At 38.7% G+C, this 18,067-nt stretch overlaps 1 protein-coding gene across 14 annotated transcripts in view; it reads left to right on the top strand.

The window, feature by feature from the left end:
• Nrg1 (neuregulin 1) overlaps positions 1–18,067 on the top strand; it is a 977,747-nt gene that overhangs the window by 945,028 nt on the left and 14,652 nt on the right. For 5 of the 14 annotated variants that reach the window (XM_057752215.1, XM_057752216.1, XM_057752226.1 and 2 more), the window contains 4 exons: positions 5,006–5,064; positions 11,383–11,406; positions 15,881–15,983; positions 17,467–17,593. In XM_057752215.1, the coding sequence (XP_057608198.1) occupies positions 5,006–5,064; positions 11,383–11,406; positions 15,881–15,983; positions 17,467–17,593 (313 nt within the window). Of the gene's footprint in view, positions 1–4,363; positions 4,432–5,005; positions 5,100–11,382; positions 11,407–15,880; positions 15,984–17,466; positions 17,594–18,067 lie in introns of those variants that run through there. The other 9 variants (XM_057752227.1, XM_057752229.1, XM_057752223.1 and 6 more) reach the window with 3 other exon arrangements.

Below are 18,067 nucleotides of genomic sequence, written 5' to 3' on the forward strand. Positions count from 1 at the left end.
TTATCACAAGGATTGGAAGCTAGCCCCAGAATCATAATAAAAGAAAGGGAAGACCCATACCAGCTGAGCAGTGATGGGAGGTATATGCTAGATCTGAAAGAAACATCATTGGAACATTTTCTGTTTAGTGTTTTCTTTAATGATGCTATGGAGGGCATTCTCTGGAGGAAATAAATGACTTTTGCAGATGACACTGCAAAGACCACTGAAACACAAATTAGAAAAACATATATAAGCCTCAAGTAATTTCACTTAAAGGCTGATAACAGAATAAGATTCATCTCAGAAACATGCAGACTAATAGTAACAATACGTTTGGGAAAAAATAATCTACAATGCAGATACTCAGCCGGTGAGTAGGCGAGCACTGGCCAGAATACCACGCCAGCTATGGGGTGAGAAAAGTCTGTGTTTGCAATGTGATCCTGGAGACAGTCAGCCGAGCAGTCTGAGAGCTGAATCCAAGGGCAACGCAGGTTTCCAGAGTGACAGCGGGAAGCTGTGACATCGAGCACAAACTGGCCAGTGTTCCCCAGAATGAGTATGTTGGTATCTGTAAATATCAACACCAAATACATAAATTCAGGTGTTTTATGGTGGCAAGGAAATGGCGCAGTTAGTACTGAAGAAGACCAGAAAGATATGATATTCTTTCGAGCAGGGGATTTTAAAAACTGGCCAAATGTTTTGAGCACAGAGCGATGACTAAAGAGAACACACTGGCTGTCAGCTTCTTCCTTCTAGTGTTCTCGAGGGACAGGGATGAAACCAGGAAACAAAGGAAGGACGATGTCTAAAGACAGTTTATAAGTTGACTGTAATTAATAAGTGGTCTATAAAATTGGCCAACCCTATAGAACCAGATCTTTCTTGGGGATTTGTAAATATCTTTGAATATGTCTAGAGTATCCACACACTGATTCTCAAAACACATGCACCTATGATTGAATCACTAGGAAATGCATCAGGTCATCCATTAAGTGTTGTCATTATTAAAATGTTTTTTTTAAATGAGGATCCAATGATGTTTGTTAGTTTTAATAAATGAGTAAGTTATAATTGCCAATATTATTTTGGCAATATTAAATTGCCTGGCTTGAAAAATTATAGAAAATCATTAGAAATTCCTTATTGGCTGAAAGAAAAGTCAGGTACCTTAGAGCCAAAGTAAAGCTTTGGACCTCACATGTAAGGGCAAGCCTGGACTCTGGCTACAGCAATTTTGAGCATTCCTTAGTTTCGAATTTATCTTAACATAGACTTAAAAATGAAATTATTTCATCGGGCACTATGTAAAATTAAGAACACATAGTATTATATGCCATTTTTATACTAATGTAGTTTTGAAAAATTCTAGTATTTTTGTTACTGCTGTGAGATAAAAACCTTGCTTAGAACACAGTTCTGTTTTTATTGAGTCTTAGGTAAACTGGTGTTTAAATAACAAAATTTAATTAGGTAATAGATATTCTCTTAAATAATCATAGCCCTTTCTTTTCAGCGGGGCAATCACAGTGTTAAAGGTTTTTACATGGGGAAGAAAAATCCCCAGGTACTAGTAATTCCTATTAAAACTTTTTTGGAAATCCACAGAGGAAATTCTTTTGTAAACTCTAGAGACAGAAAGTACATGTCAAGATTGACTTGTTTTGACACATTCGTTTCCTTGTGGAGGTTTTTGATCTACCGTTCTCTATGGAAAGCCGCAGTTTAAATGAGACAGCATGCAGGTTCTGTCAGGCTGTCGAGATACAGGGTGATTTGGATGAGCACCGTTCCCATCCATCATAGCACAGTAAGCCCGGTTAAAGGGGTCTGGACCAGGCATGGGACCAGGCACAGTGATCCATGCAGGGAAGGAGTCCTTCATAGGCGGAAGAGGTGGAGTCTGCCAGTGTTAGATTGGAAGACGGAATGCACATAGAGAAAAACGCCACTAAGAATAGTTGTATCTAGAACAAAAGTCATTCACTATGTGATGTGTTACTAAACCTAATACTCTTTATGACCACATAGCAGAGATAATGCAGCATCCGACAATGCTAATCTCCTAGGTTGCACACAGAGTTCACAGTAATTAGGAAGTGGGTAGGGAAGATTATTTTTACCCCATTTGTATACTAGCCACATACTCTTTAGTCACGGGCTGGGCACTTAAGATGCCTAAATTGTAATTTCCCAATAAATGCCTTTCTCTTAAGAAACTCTTGATTCCTTAGCTATTTCTTCATGACATAATCTTTAAATATGAGCAGTAATATCATTTCTTATGCTAGATGGATCTTCTCCAACCCCCTTCTGTCTGTCTGTATGTCTGTCTCTGTCTCTCTGTCTCTGTCTCTCTCTTTCCCATACATACTCTCATACACACATACACAGAATTCTTATTTGCCACATAAGTATAGAAAATAAATGGTGTGCTCAATATAAGAATTTTAATTTTTATCAAGAAAGCAAACAGGTAGAGAATGAAATAGTTATTCTGGGATGTATCTATAATTGTAGAATTAAGTATAGAAATGTCTTATAGGAATTTTTTCAGAAATAATTTGGTCAAATAAGCTACATGGAGTATTTTTAAAAAAATCCATTGAGGCATTTGTATTGAAAATATGAATTTCTTTATAGAAACAGCCCCTACTTTATAGGTCAGATCTTATATTTTGTTCTAGGTAGATCTTTCTCTCTTCAGCAAAGATAATCAGCAAAGGATTATCAGTAAAAATAATCATTTCATTCAAGTATTCTAGAGACTTCACTGGAACCATCTTGATATATTTATTATATATATATATATTTATTGATATTCTTTTTTAAAGATTTATTTTTATGATTATGTATACGTGTAGTAATCTGTGCCTGTCAGTGCAGGTGCCCATAGAGGCCAGAAGATGACATCAGAGTCTTGGGAGCTAGATCTACAGGTAGTTGTTAAGCTGCTTGGTGTGGCTGCTGGGAACTGAACTTGGTTCTTTTGCTTGAACAGCATGTACTCTTAACTGCTGACCCATCTCTCTGGGCCTGGTGATGTTATCCTTAATGAGCACAGTTATACTGGGCAGGTAGTCATGTGGCAGGAACTCTGATACTGCTGGTATTTTTGCACCTTCCTGCAATAAGAGAATTTCCTGTACCAAACTACGTGATAGCATTTCTTTTTTCCTATTGAGTTTAGCCTGTACGTTAAAGAAATCACTCTTATGTTAGCAGAAGTAGTCGATTTATTAACAGTTAATATCAAAATGACAATGTTCAGCCTTATTTACTCTAGAGACAAGAGACTTATATAAAAATCCCTAAGTCAATAAATACTAGCAGAGCAAATTAGGCTATTTGGCTGCAGTTTTGAGTCAGCTACAATGAACTATGTGGATGTGTGTGCTTGGCACTCAATTCTAAATTTTTACCTCTAAGTATATTTGCTTTTTAAAACTCTTCAATACCTGCTTATTACATCATGATACTGGGTCCATCAAACCCAATCTATGGGGTTTAGATACTAGCTTAAAGCAACATGGAACAGTAAAGCGTATAATGTCTAAGAATGGCCCTGTTGTATGATCTTAAGAACAAAAGTTATATCGAGTCTTGTATTTTGACAAGTAAATTGAGATGAATAAATAAAATACAACTTTTTCCATTAAATTCAGACTATTTGGCCATAAATGTAGAAGTGGCATGTCATATGGTGTGCTTCTGTAGAAGAATAACTTTTAATTTCAAGAATGTATTTTTCTTTTATTGGAGGTAACTAAATGAATGAAATTGTACCAATAAAATTCCATTCTGTTTCTTTCAATAGTATTAAAAACAAGACTGAATTCGTTAACTCTTGGCGGGGGCAGAAATAAGAATTGTCATTCTCTCATCCCTAACCACTAGAGAATAACAGTATTTGACGTATTTTGCTTACATGCTTCAACTTACAGTTCAGAAAACAGATACGAAATGAGTAGAAATCTCAGGCACACACAATAAAATTACAGGTTCAAGGTCTTTTGATAACAAAAGACGTAAGTAGAGCCACAAAAGCTTGTGTCAACACTGGTGTTTTAACACGGCGAGATCAGCACTCTGGGCAAGGCAGGATGAGAGCAACCCTTCCCTGCCTTGCCACCCTGTCCAGCTGGCAGCCTCTCTCTAGCTAAATTCCAGTAACTAGTCCTCTGACGACTGAAGCAAGCGGCACACTGAGGAAGCCGCAGTTTGGTGGGAGTGGCTTTCTGAGTGGCGTGTCTTTCCCTCTCTGTGTTGTTCAGCACCGGGTCATTTTTAGGACTCCATATGCCATGGGAGGAAGGTTACCAGGCTGAAAGTTCAGTGTCTTGAGCGTTCGATTGCTTATCACGTTTTTGCCCTCTAGGTGCCAACCTGGATTCACTGGAGCAAGATGTACTGAGAATGTGCCCATGAAAGTGCAAACCCAAGAAAGTATGTTCAAATAATCTGAAATCTGCTTTCTCCACCAAACCACAGCAACAATCGCAACCACTTGGTGCTTTTACGGCTCAGTTGTAACTGATTCCTATTGTTCTAATTATGGTGTCTCCACTCAGGGCACGAACCCATCCACTGTGGTCTCAGCTGCCTGACATTCACTTAGGTCCCAAAGTTAAAATGTGAAGGAATGACTGGTCAGAGAGGCCTGTGATTCTGGGAGTCAGCAGTGAACCTACTCCAAATCATTTTCTACCTATTTCTTTAACTAGATGACTAAACCATCAATCTGTCTGGTGACTTCTTTGTAAAAAAAGCAGTCACCTTGAAATCCTGGAATCTTACTGTCATAGACGGTTGCAAACTGAATTTTTTTTTTTTGTCCAAATTTTTAAGCACTAGGGAGATGCCAGAGTATAAAAGCCATGATCAGGACAAGGATTCAGTTCCTGAGGGTGAACTCACCAAGATCAGTCAATGACACTCAAGGACCTTCTCTAGCGTATATTCACCTCTTCTCTTTTTCTCTGTTTTTTTTCTACCATTGTTTTTTTGTTTCTTCTCTCAGGTGCCCAAATGAGTTTACTGGTGATCGTTGCCAAAACTACGTAATGGCCAGCTTCTACAGTACGTCCACTCCCTTTCTGTCTCTGCCTGAATAGGAGCATGCTCAGTCGGTGCTGCTTTCTTGTTGCTACATCTCCCCTCAGAGTCACCTAGAGCTAGCGTGTCCTACCAGGTCTAATATTGACTGCCTCTGCCTGTCGCATGAGAACATTAACAAAGCCATTGTGTTGCCTCCTCTGTTTATGACTAGTCGGCTCTGAGTTTCTAGTAGGTGTGTGAGGCTCTGGATATTTCTGAGATTGATCATGCATCATGTGGATAGTCCACATGGAGGAGTGAAATAATAATAAAGACATTTCAGACTTGCACTTGTATTGATAAAATAAAATCATTGCACCAAGCAGTCCATCTTCTGTATCCAACATCCGCGGTCTGCAGAGGCCGTTGTTAGGTTGTACCACCATACCCTTGAAATGATGGTAAGTTGATTTTGGCTCAGAGTGTGTTATTCATATCAAATAAACATCACGAAAAGAGTGCAGATGTTTTTCTTCATTAAGCAAAGTTCACATCCAGGCAAAAGGACAAAAAAAAAAAAAAAGCAAAACACTACTAGGTAGAAAAAATTAAAAACAAATATTTCCCAGCCAAGGCAATATCCAGGCTCATAGTTATGTTTCTTGGGAAGTAAGTAATTCAGAATGAGTTTAGATAATCACCATTATCCTAGTGTTTCTTAATCTGAGTATTTATGCTGCTTAAAGGGTAATCTTAGAAAGGAGCTATTACAGTTTTGAACACTATTACTTCAAAATAAAATAACAAATCTAGGAGAAATATGAAAGTGTTTAATGCTGAGCTGGCAAGTTTAGTGGATGTCTGTGAGGTCATGATGTTTTAAACATCATTGCTAAACTACTCAGTCTACATTGTAGATAATCTCCTGGGTAACTCAGCTAGATGTCTGTCAGGCTCCTCGTGAACTGGGGTAGTATCTCTCGGCCTCTGAAACCTTTAGACATCACATTGCCTATACCCCACTTAGTCATGTAAATCGTGAATTGGTCAGGTTTTCCTATGAAGCTTCAGATAACAAGTATTTTAAGGTTTGTGGTGATGGTGTCATGTCATGACAAAGCCCCATTCTCCCGCCTCGTAGCCAATAAACAAACTGATGGGCCAGCCTGTGTTCCATTAAATCTTTCTTACAACTATCAGCACAAGGCTGCTTTTGTCAACCCTATCAATTAGTAATCATCAAGAGCATTTTACACAGCTCACTACACTTTAAATTCTTAAAACATTGAAAATAATCACACAAGCTGGTCATTTAGGTATCCAAAAAAATCAGAGATTTACCCTTGGTTCTGATTCATGAGAAGAATAAATTTCTGTTAATCGTTGCAGATATCAGTGCTTAGGGAGCAGAGGCAGGTTGATCTCTCTGAGTTAGAGGCCAGCCAGAGCTATACAGTGAAACCATGTCTCAAAAAAAGAAAAAAATTAAAAGTCATAAATGCTATTAGAATAATAGCCATGTTTTTAGTGAAATGAAGTTTAAGTACTTCCGTAGACTATGTTATCAAAGATTATGCCATAAGCTATAATTTTCCCTTGTAAAAACTGGCAAGTTGGTATTGTTAAATTTTGAAATATATTCACTGTATTAACAGATATTTAAATAACAGCATTTATCAGACATGAATTTTCTCTCAGTAGGTATAGGTATTTTTTTAAGTAGATAGGATAGAAAGTAAAAATAGAAGGGAAAGTAGAATTTTATTTAATAAAATAAAATCAGTTTTTGAATCATTTGGTTGTGTTCAAATAGCATAGATTTAGCAAGCCCACATGATAGTATAGGTATAAATCTACTTGTTAGAATTTAATGGAAAGAGGTAAGCTATTCATATATATATCTTATATATTCTCAGCCACTAGAGATGTGTTATAGAAGGTTGTCTCCCTAGATAAGGGCAAGCATTAAAAATGCAAATATTTCACAGAACAATAACTCTGTTAACTCTGCCACTGGTAATCACCAAATATGTGCTCATTCACTTTTTCACCATTTTCTCTTTTATTTGACATTATTTAAATTAGCTGCACTGTCTGAAGTCCAGGATGAGGCTCCTAAAATGAAATTTTTAGTAAGCTTTCAGTGACACTTCGGGAAGGCATGCAGGAAATTAGCATTCATGTTTAACTTGATTTAACAAGGATTGATAGGCAGCTCAGTCATGAGGCCAGCGCGTAATGGCTGCATTATTGATACCACATGTCTGGAGAAGCAAGCGTTTCCAATCAGACACCACGTTTTCTCTGAATCATCTTGTCCAGAGTTCATTTTCTAATGTCTGCCTCTGAAGTTCTCAGTTTGTATTTTCCCCAGTAGATAGCCAGACAGGGGAGTGAGTTTTGTTACACCATGTTCAAGTACCAGTGGATGCTAACACAGAATCTCGAAGATATTCCTACAGAGGTCACTTGAAAAGGTGATTGTTTGTTTACAGACACACTATCTTAGAGAACATGACACAATCTTTAAAGAGAAGAATCCTGCCTCAAAGGTTACAGCTTGCCAAGCCATATTCTCAGTTGAAGAGTAACATTGCAACGAGAATATACAATTCTTCAACATGTTTAACATATAATTTATATTATTAAGATTAGATAGTTATTTTGATCACCATATCCTATTGATTGATCCACAAATGCTGATTTAAATTAGGAAAGAAAGGGGTACAATTTACAGCAGCCATTTGTCTTAAAATATAACACAGAGTACTTATTAAGAAAGTATCATCCACTTTAGCCTTAAATATGACTTATTATAGTTCAATTCCTAGTTAATCCCTAGTTGTGATACTGTGATCCCTAGCATGTGGTGGCATGCATGTAGGGAGCCCACACACAATGTGTAGACTTTGTGGAAAGAGAAAATACATTCAGAGCTCCAGTACCTGAAGGCAGCATGGGACAAGAGTGTCCTGGAGAAGCTGGCAAGCCATAGGAACTAAATATAGACGGCTCACATTATAGATAATTTTGAAGTGGACATTTAGAACTTGAGGCACATTCTCAAAATGAATAGACTTCTCAGCCTTAAAAGTACTTTTGAGCCGTTGGTTATTAGCACATACATTATTTTATTGATTTCTAAATGTTTTAAAGAGGCTGTTAAGATAATGTACGTATCAAACATGTATAACATGTATCTTGCTAACAGCAGAATAAAGAGCACTCCACAGATGACAGAATCGTCATAAATTTCAAATGAGTGTGAAATTTGCTTTGTGTGTGTGTGTGTGTGTGAGTGTGTGAGTGTGTTCTGCACATGAAAACTGAGGAATAGGGCAAAAGTCTATTACATTTCAAAGGGCTCAGTAACAATGCAGATTGTGAAAAACAGCATCTACACTTGTAAAGGTAAGTCTGAAATTAGAGTCAAGACACTAAATTCATCCCATTTAGAAGAGGCATTAGAATATTTTAGACAAACTCCAGAGATACAGAAAATCAAGACTACATGTCTTTAAAATTACTTGAATAAACAAGTCCAAAGATGTTAAAAATAGCACCCTGAATGCGTGAAATTTGAACAGAAACCATAATTGCAATGGCTATATAATTTTGATGAAAGAAAGTTATTTTACTGTTCTTCTCTCTAATGCAGTTGAAAATTTAAATTAACCTCCAGGTTAATCAGTTTTCGTCAAGTAATTATAAAAGCCTAACACAAAGGATTAGCGAGTCAATATTTAATAGTTTCGGGAGACTTTAGATTTAAATTAATTTTTTATATTGCCATGGTCCTGGCAGGAAATCACATGTAGAAAAGGAAACTCAATTGTTTACAGTAACCTTCGTGGTTGTGAATTATTAATTGAATTTGAAGAATGTAGTGGCTCACCAGAAGTTCAGTAGAACCATGTGCCGCACAATGAGCTAGCACCAGCACTAGATTAAATAGAGCCGATAGGAAGAATTTCTTTACCTAATGGAAAGTTTGTGCATTCTGCTTCTTTTGTTGGACGTAAAGTGAAAGAGTTATAAAGATAAATGAGAGCATCGTTGTTCCGGGTCTAGAATGACTGATGCATGCATCCTCTGCTTGTTCCCTTGTTAGGGCTCACAGCCAAAAGAGATTCCCATTTTAAGTACCAATTTCCCCTTGAATTATTTAAAATTGGAGCTGCCTGATGTGAATGACTTCCCTTGAAATGAAATTATAGTTAGGCTCACAGGCTTACCTATAAAACCGTAAATGCAGTAATATGTATGCATGGGCATGCTACTAATTTTATTGAAGACTTAACCAAGCTTTCTATGCAACTAATACAAATCATTAGAAGCGTTCACATAGGAATGGAGTAGTTCTTTGGAAAGGATTTTTTTATAGATATGTCTTGATTTTAACCCTTAAGTTATTAGTGACTTATAGGAAGAAAAAGAAAGAGACACAGAAGCTTCTAGGAAGAAAATTGGATCATAGCCTCGTGAAAGAAATGAGGAAGGAAGTTTATTATCAATTTCCTTAGAAACCAATTTTTTTTCACGTTGATGTTCCAAAGTTTATATGAAAAAGCAAATGGGAAAAATGTCAGTCTGACGAATTGCACAGAGGCAAGAGAAATTCATTTGTATTTGAATAGATTATTTCATTATGAATTACTTGTACAACGGAATTAACCCTAAGGCTTCTGGTTCTTAATTTAAGAAAAATTCAGACTACTTGTGGGTGTACACCAGACCCACATCAGAAGTCATTATAGATCATGCCTCCCATTTCCAAGATATATTTTTGACGTAGGGAATCATCATTTCTTGAAGTGGCTGCAAAATCTTCATCTATTTTCTTTTTCTGATAGATCCTAGGAGTAGTCAGTGTTTCCCTGCATAAAATTACTCAGAGTAACCATGAATGTGCTGCACTGTTTGTCCCATGATGCATCTCTAGACGTGTCTTTTTCCCAGAATCCTGAGCCCTCTGCTCTTGCAGACCATGATTCGTTCCATAGGCTCAGCAGTGAGCATGTGTTACCATGAATTTGTTCAGTAAGCAATAAACCTGACCAAAGTTACTAAACAGGTGAGTGGGAGAGACAGGATCAGAACCACGATCGACCCTTCCACTTGTCTTGTGTCTTTAAGGGCTGTTCTCTCCGTGCCCTGACTGATGGTTTTGTAAAAGCCATATCCCTGCAGCTTATACTGCAAGAGAGCTGCTTCATTCTATTAGTGGAGTGTCCCCGATTTCTCCCTAATCCACTGAGAGAAGGGACTACAGACGTCTGCTTCTGATCCCTGCCTCCCACTCACCTTTCACCCAATCACATGGTGCTCACCGAGAGAGAAGGCCTACATGCTTGATGAAACTTGACTGTCAACTTTGGTTGTAAGAAGGCAAAGTATCCTTCCTGATATTTTTTTTTCTCTTTGCCTTGTTCTCCTCCTGTCATTGCCCATTTTTGTTTGCACAGGCTTTGTACAGAGCTGTGGAAATGCTAGGCATTGGCACACACTTGCCTGGGTGGTGCTGTGCTTCTCTTGGCACCTGTGCCCACCGGAGCTCAGCATTGTGGGGTGCTGACCTAATTGCCTCTAATAGCTTCAAAAAGCAGTAAAGACCCCAGAAACTGAATCTCCATATAACACACCTAGGGGAAAAAGTCTTTTTCTTTTCAACTTGAAAAAGGCGAGGTTTCAAGTTGCCCAATCCTACACAGAAATTATATGAAAAACTGAAAACAGTCACCAATAACCTGGCTTCCCTTGGTCATGTTTCTGGGTAGAAGCTTTTGTTGCTTTCCTAGAATGAAATGGCTGGTGTATGTAGTGAAGGAACTGGAAAGTTAAGTGACCGAGGTACAACTTTAAAAAGTAATACTAAAGTATTACTACCCACCAGCAAGGAAAAGCAAATCCAGTGTGATACAAATTTCAAATCAAATTATTCTCTTCTTGACATGTACTCTTGTCTCTGCCACTGGATGCATTTAGTTCAAAAAAAAAAACAAAAAACAAAACCAAAAAACTCCTTAGAACATCTTCTAAAAACAAATCAACTTACTGCAAATGCTTTTATAAAATACGTCTGTTCTCGAATGACGAGTCAAGCATGGTTCAGCCCCTAACCTCCCTCGGTAGAAGCTTTGGAAGGTTACTAAAGACCCTGTGCTCTCCCCCGTCGCCGGTGGGGCCGCGTGTGCCTGAGCATGCTTCCGTAACTCTCACCGCCTGTCCTGTTCAGTGTGCACGCACGGAGCTGTCATAGTCGTGTTTGTTTTGGAGTGCGGTGTATTGCTCTTTTCTGAAACTTTTCTCCTTTCTTTTTTCTTTTTTTTTTTTTTTTTTGTCAACTTTCTGCATTGGCAGAGCATCTTGGGATTGAATTTATGGGTATGGACCAATCATCATTCCTTTTAGCCTGCAGAATGTAGAGCTTCTGAGCTGAAGTCTTTTGCCCTTCCTCTTCTTGCTTTTCAGTTCCTAACTAATTTCCTTTTTCTTTAGAAGGGATCATACAGCTATAACACTGGTTTCTCTGCTTTCCATCTACGATTAGTTTATGGAAATGTTATTGGGGTGCAGCAGGATTTAAATTTCCAAGCCTCCCTTCACTTAGACTAGAGGTCCCTCCTGCTGCACCTTATCATAGACCCCACATTGTGTGACCCATTGATTGGACCATGCTGGTACTTAAAAGCTGGGGTAAGTTGGAGTGGTGCATAGGCTACAGGAGAAATCAAACCAAAGGTCAGAGGGCAAAAAATTAAGTACATCCACTTAAAAGATAGCCCGATGGGGGTTTACATATAACATAAAATTCTTCTATTCAATATCATAGAATTTAAGTGTCTTACACTGAGGTAGTATTCTATGCACTGAAGCACTCAGATTTCTTGGAGATACTCAAGGACGACTCTAGTCAACTTCATTTGCTTATATAGAAAACAAAGGATGTTCTTTTAGGTGGACATTCCAGGGCTGATAGAATTAAATTGGAAACACTAAGATTACTGAGAGGAGTCATCACGTAGAAAAGCTTACCCGTAAATATCAGAACAACAAAGCTCCCAATGGCAGATAAAATGTAGGCATAGTCCATAAGACCCATCATCCAAAAAAAAAAAAAAATGGGTAAAGGGTCCAGTCTCTTTGTGAGAGCAGTCTGAAAGAACCCAACTGGGTCTTTGGTCGAAAGCATCATAAGATGAGCAAACTGTCCACTCCCTTTGTGGCTCACCCTTGGTACATCCCGAGGCTGTCGTCTCCTTTTGGCTGACGATATCATCCACTCAGAAACATCATTGGTGATGCATGAGACAGTGAGAGGCAGGGACAGGGAGAGGAGAAAATAAAAAGAAGATAGCTATTCATCTTGTAGGTTGAAAAAAAAAAGCCCAAATTTAAATGAATGGGCTTTTTGGCATTAAAAAGAAAAACAAAAACCTCCTAAGTTTTGGAAACACAAAGAGGATCTACACATCACTCTTGAGGGTTCTGTCTTCCTCAAAGGAAGACTCCCTGTGCCAGAAATCTCATAGCACTATGGGAAGCCAATGGCCAAACCCTCAGAATTACCTTTTTCAATAGTAGAACTTCCCTACTCAGAGGAGCTTTTTGGCCTGGCCATAGAATCTACTATTTCTATTTCTAGATAGTGGAGTCTAATAGTTATGCTGTGTAAGTGCTCCCTCAACTGTCCTATTTCAAAAGGGCAGCGTGCTGCCATCCACACCTCTCAGACTTTGTAGAGGGGAGACCAGTCGTTATATCCTGAAATAACACCTGACCTTAAGGGTCATTGCAAAACAAGAGAGCAAGAGCATGCGACTCTGTCTTTTCTCCTGGATGCAGCAGAATGAAAATGTCTCGCTGTGAGTCACTGCAGTCCAGTCCATACAGCCAAACCGGAGAGACTTGGAGCACATCCACTCATGGAGACAGGCCAGACCTTTGGACTGATTTTTAGTACTAGCTCTGATTTGTTCTTGCCCTGTGGATACTGCCAAGCAAAAAATAAAAATAAAAAAATAAATACATGAGAAGAGCAATAGGCTAAGGGAACATGCTGTTTGTCAAAGACTGTTTTTTTTTTTCTTTTAACATTCATATTGTGGAGATAATCTGATGTGACAAAATCATGAAAAAAAATCAAAGTTTAGGTGAGAAATTTTTCTTGTAGTCAGTACTGATGTGAGCACAGGACTTAATCCTGTTTGTGTTTCCTGCTTTTAGTTAACTCCCTTTAGCCCTATTGTCCTTTACTGAACACTTTAGTCCCTGAAATAATTATTTTACTGACGAGCCATAAGAATAGGCCAATGGCCAGATGCTAGCCGGTCCCATACCCAACTCAGTCTGTTCTTTCCTAGTCAACAACAACTGAAAGAGAACTTGTTGTAGGGATCCCTGAGAGTTTTGGGGGGCAACCCATGATGCCCCCAATGCTCATTTTAGTCCTTCTGTATGCTCCCATATTTTTGAAGTTTGCAGAAACCATTTCTTAGCTGTTTCAAAGTATAGGGAGTCATTGAAAAGCAGCAACCAAAGTCTTGGTTTTTAGCCTTCCTTCTCCCCTCATCCGCTTGTGAAAGCAAACCCAGGATCTCCCATATTCCAGGCAAGTGTCCTACCTCTGTACCCTTGCCAAAGCTCACCAGCTTAAAAAAAAAAAAAAAAAAAAAAAAAAAGTACATTAGACAAAGCATGGGATGTAGGGCTTACCATTTCTTGATGCCAACATTAGTGCTCCATTTCCTAACAAGCTTATGCTGTGTGAAGGAAGAGCAGTGGAATGAGGTTATGCTTCTTAGACAGACACTCTAAAAACTGTGGATGCCAGGGAGGGAGGCTCCAGAGAACACCTCATAAAAGCCAATCCCCCGCCTTTGTCTGGGGGTAACAGATAGGGAGAGTTAGCACATAAGCCCTCCCGTCATGTCATTGCTAGACCCCTGCAGTGCACACACCAACACGTTAGCGTCACGACACCACCTGTATGTCTCCTGCATACTTTGGCACCGCAATGCACCAACTGCTTCGCTTTTTAATCATGGCTTCCATGTCACGGCCAGCCCAGTTTAGAAGTTATGCTGTATGGGACACCCCTTCCCACTTTGTACCCACCTTTTCCTCCCCCTCCCCCTAAGCATCTCCTCTGTCTGGTCTTCATTTCTTTATTTTTTCTCCCTTAATATCAGGCATGCTGTGCCAGGGACTCCAGATGGCTCCCTAACTTTTAACCTTGTTTTTCCCTTATACTGGACTTTCTTGCTCTCTGTCATTCTTTCCGTCTGTCTGTCCTCTTGATTTGTTTTTCCTCTCCACCTCCAACCCTTTCTGTTTGTTTTTGTATAATCTCTTCAGTATTGTCGTCTTTTACTCACTGACTTCAGTTCTCCTCTTAATAATCAGAACTCTATTAATTTGATTTGACAATGTTCTTGACCTGTTAACTGGGACTTGATTATCATGGACTCGGCTTGTAGGAAACGTTTTCTTTTATGATAAGATCCACTAATTGGATAGAAATTTAAATTCACTTATTCATTTTTAAAGAAAACTTCCTGTAGCCTGCCCTTTCTCAATGCAGAGAAAGGTATAGCTTCTGAGGCTGGGAAAAAAAAAAAAAAAAAAAAAAAACTATGATGGAAATAATCTTTGTGCCTTTCTTGTTGATACCCAGATAAGACCATTCTATTTGTGCCATGTTCTCCAGTTCTGGCCCAGCTTATTAATTTTAATGGCAGACAAACCATTTGTAATGTGTGCTGGGTGAATGTGTCAAGATCTTCCAATAAAAATAATTAGATTATTGGAAGCTTGGCTGTTAAGCGGCCAGTAAGTCTACAAATTTTGCTAACACCCTGACTCACCTTTGTACAAAACCAAGTCATCCTCCAAAGGTCCTGATTTTCACCTAGAAAAGTTTCAACAAATTACAGACTGACTGCATCTGGAGTAGAATGGTGCCTTGAGTTCAGAGCTCTTGAGAGCACCACGTTTCCTTAGAATGGTCAAGTTGTCTGATGTGGGGTTGTGCAATCTAGTCCAAAGTACACATCATTTGTGTTAATGATGGACTTCTGAATCCAAATTGGGTTTCTAACTTCAGCTAAGAAATTTATAACCATTTTCCTCCAGAGAGCAAACCTTTCCTGTGGCCCAAGAGTGCCCTACCCATCAGGTTGGGTTTTATCTGGCCCGAGTCCAGAACCCCCATGGTGTACTGTTTTTTCTGCTTCATTTACTCTACATGGGACTGTTGCCTTAACTTACTAACTACAAGCCAAGTTCATGTTTGCAAATACCTTGGAATTAAATTTTGTTCACTGTAGAAATGTCTCTCTGTAAAGACCACTGGATATGAAATGATGACCTAAAACATGAGGGAAGTGGAAGGAGGATTGGCATGGAGGGTGGTCAATAGAGGAAGGAAAAACGGACCATCTCCCTGATGCCCGTCTTAGCTCTCTTTATTAATATTGATTCCTGTTGTCTTTGCAAGAGATGTTTTGTAAGATATTTAATAAAAATAATAACATTGATAAAGTTTAATAAATTCTTTTGTAATTAATGTCTATGATTTTCCAGTTTAATATCACATATATATAATTATATCTTGAAATTAGACAAATCATAAAATATAACATTTTTACTTTCAATGGCCCTAGCTAGCTTATTATTTATTCTCAGAGTACAGCATAGAATACGTTGTCCCTTAGACATGTATATAAACCTAAAGAATTATCAATGTTCATTGTCTGGGGGACATGGGTAATGTCATTAAGCATGCCAACTATTCAGTTGTCGTAAATCCTGGCGATGGTAAGTGACCTTGGTGACATGTGCTCTCACCCCTTTCCAGAAGCGGAGGAACTCTACCAGAAGAGAGTGTTGACAATCACCGGCATCTGTATCGCCCTGCTGGTGGTCGGCATCATGTGTGTGGTGGCCTACTGCAAAACCAAGTAAACCTTCCCCTCGGCTCATCCACTCCCCTTGGTGTTGAAGTAGGTTAGGCAGGCAGGGGCTCTGCAGTCCCAGGGCCCATGCTCAAGGCTTGGGGAGCAAAGGAGCACAGGGACTTAACATCCTTATGCTCCCCACCCGTGCACCTTTGCCTGTTTGTGTGCAACTAAGCAAATTTCTCAGTCATCAGGGCTCTATGAGTGGACAAAGGCTTAGAGGAACAGGCTTATGGGTCAGAGTTCCACACAGGCACAACCTACTGAGAACATAAATGCTAAAGATTGTGGATAAGTCCAATCCGATTCATAAGGATAAGTCCATAAACTTAACAAAGGAAGTATTTCATAGTATTCAAGATACAGGTGTATGGGAGTTTTTTGTTGTTGGTTTCTTTTGGGGAGCGGTGTTGAGAGTTAAAATGAGTATGTTTTAATTCTATGATTTTCTGACATAAATGCTCTATAAATGGGCAGTGTATATAGAAGTTTTTGTGGAAAGATAAGCAAGCTAAATTTGCTTGGAAGGAAAGTTAAAGAGAAAACCTTGACAATAATGTAGTCACTATGCCTTCTACAGGTGCCCCTGTTAGCACGCATTGGCCTAGCAGTGAGATCCTTGAACTGTTCTCTCCGCTGAGGATGTCTTCAAGTCCAATGCAATGCTCAGTTAGAGTGTGGCTTCTGTTTTGCTTGATGACATAATATTTTCTGGCCCAAACTAGTCATAGTAATGTCTTGTTCCGAATGTTGTGTTACAGAACAGAGGTCACATGCATTTTAGCCACAGAAGCTATAGCATGAATTGTGTTTACACAGTATCCTATGGTTAAAATGCTGTGAGAACTGACTGATAAATATAAGCTCTTATGGAATTGGCATCATAAGTATTATTAGATTCAAATTTGAATGTTTACCACCTCTTCTACAAAAAGCATTGCAAATGCTTTTAAAGTCTTGTTACAATTGTACCAAAATATAGTGCCAAAAATACACCCAGGATTCCACTTACATGTGGGAGATGTGCGCACACACACTCACTGTGTAAAATGTACAAATAAAAAAGAAGGCAAAGTTAATTTTCTTAATAAATCACAGAAAAATTTATGAATGAAACCAGTCTTATCAATTCCATAGTTAAAAATATGTAAGACCAATATATAATGTAAATAAAGATGTACCAAGAATATTGAGAATTTAGCCAAATATCAACACATATGTTTTTCTCCTTTTTTATTCTCCCTCAGTACAGTAGCTATGTATAACATTTCTATGAGAATTCCATCTCACTATTAAAACCAGCTTTCTAAGGATGTGAGATATTGCTCATTCTGAGATAGAGTGATGAATACTTTTCTTTCCCCTTTATCACCACCAACTGCCTCAAACTGCTCATTAGTGTTAGTAGACTAAAGATTTGGCTGTAGTGAAACAAACAGAAATACAATGTAATAGGAACAAACGTGCTCCTTTTTGTCCTATCCAGGAAACAGCGGCAAAAGCTTCACGATCGGCTTAGGCAGAGCCTTCGGTCTGAACGGAACAACATGGTGAACATAGCCAATGGGCCTCACCATCCGAACCCACCACCAGAGAACGTGCAGCTGGTAAATGTATGTTGACCGAGCACTGGGGAAGCCAAGCATTCACTTGCCATTCAGGCACACTGAAGTTGTTTTTTGTAATCTTAGGCCATTAGCTGCTGTCACTTATCACAATGAGTTCCAGAAACCCACAGTTTTGCCAGGAAAACAAAATGAAAGCTATTTGAAAATGGATTTAGTTATTATATTAGCACATTTTCCCCTTATACAGTGTCATTAAGACTTCGGGGTTCTACTTGGTGTGTTCTGCAAAGAGGCCATAGAAAGAAGGAAAAACAAAATAAATAATAAATAATAAAACCAGGGTGTTAAGGAATATTTATTTTTAATCATTTAGAAATGAAGGCTACTCTATTATACCACTGGTTTATAGCAAACCAAGCAAAGGGCTTTGAAGTATTTCTATGAGGTGCCCTTCATGGTACATGTGATTTTCTGATTCCGATTTCCAAAGGAAGATTGGGGTATGAAAAGGCGGGAAAT

The sequence above is a fragment of the Chionomys nivalis genome, chromosome 20, assembly GCF_950005125.1.
Source record: "Chionomys nivalis chromosome 20, mChiNiv1.1, whole genome shotgun sequence".
NCBI classification, from domain to species: domain Eukaryota; kingdom Metazoa; phylum Chordata; class Mammalia; order Rodentia; family Cricetidae; genus Chionomys; species Chionomys nivalis.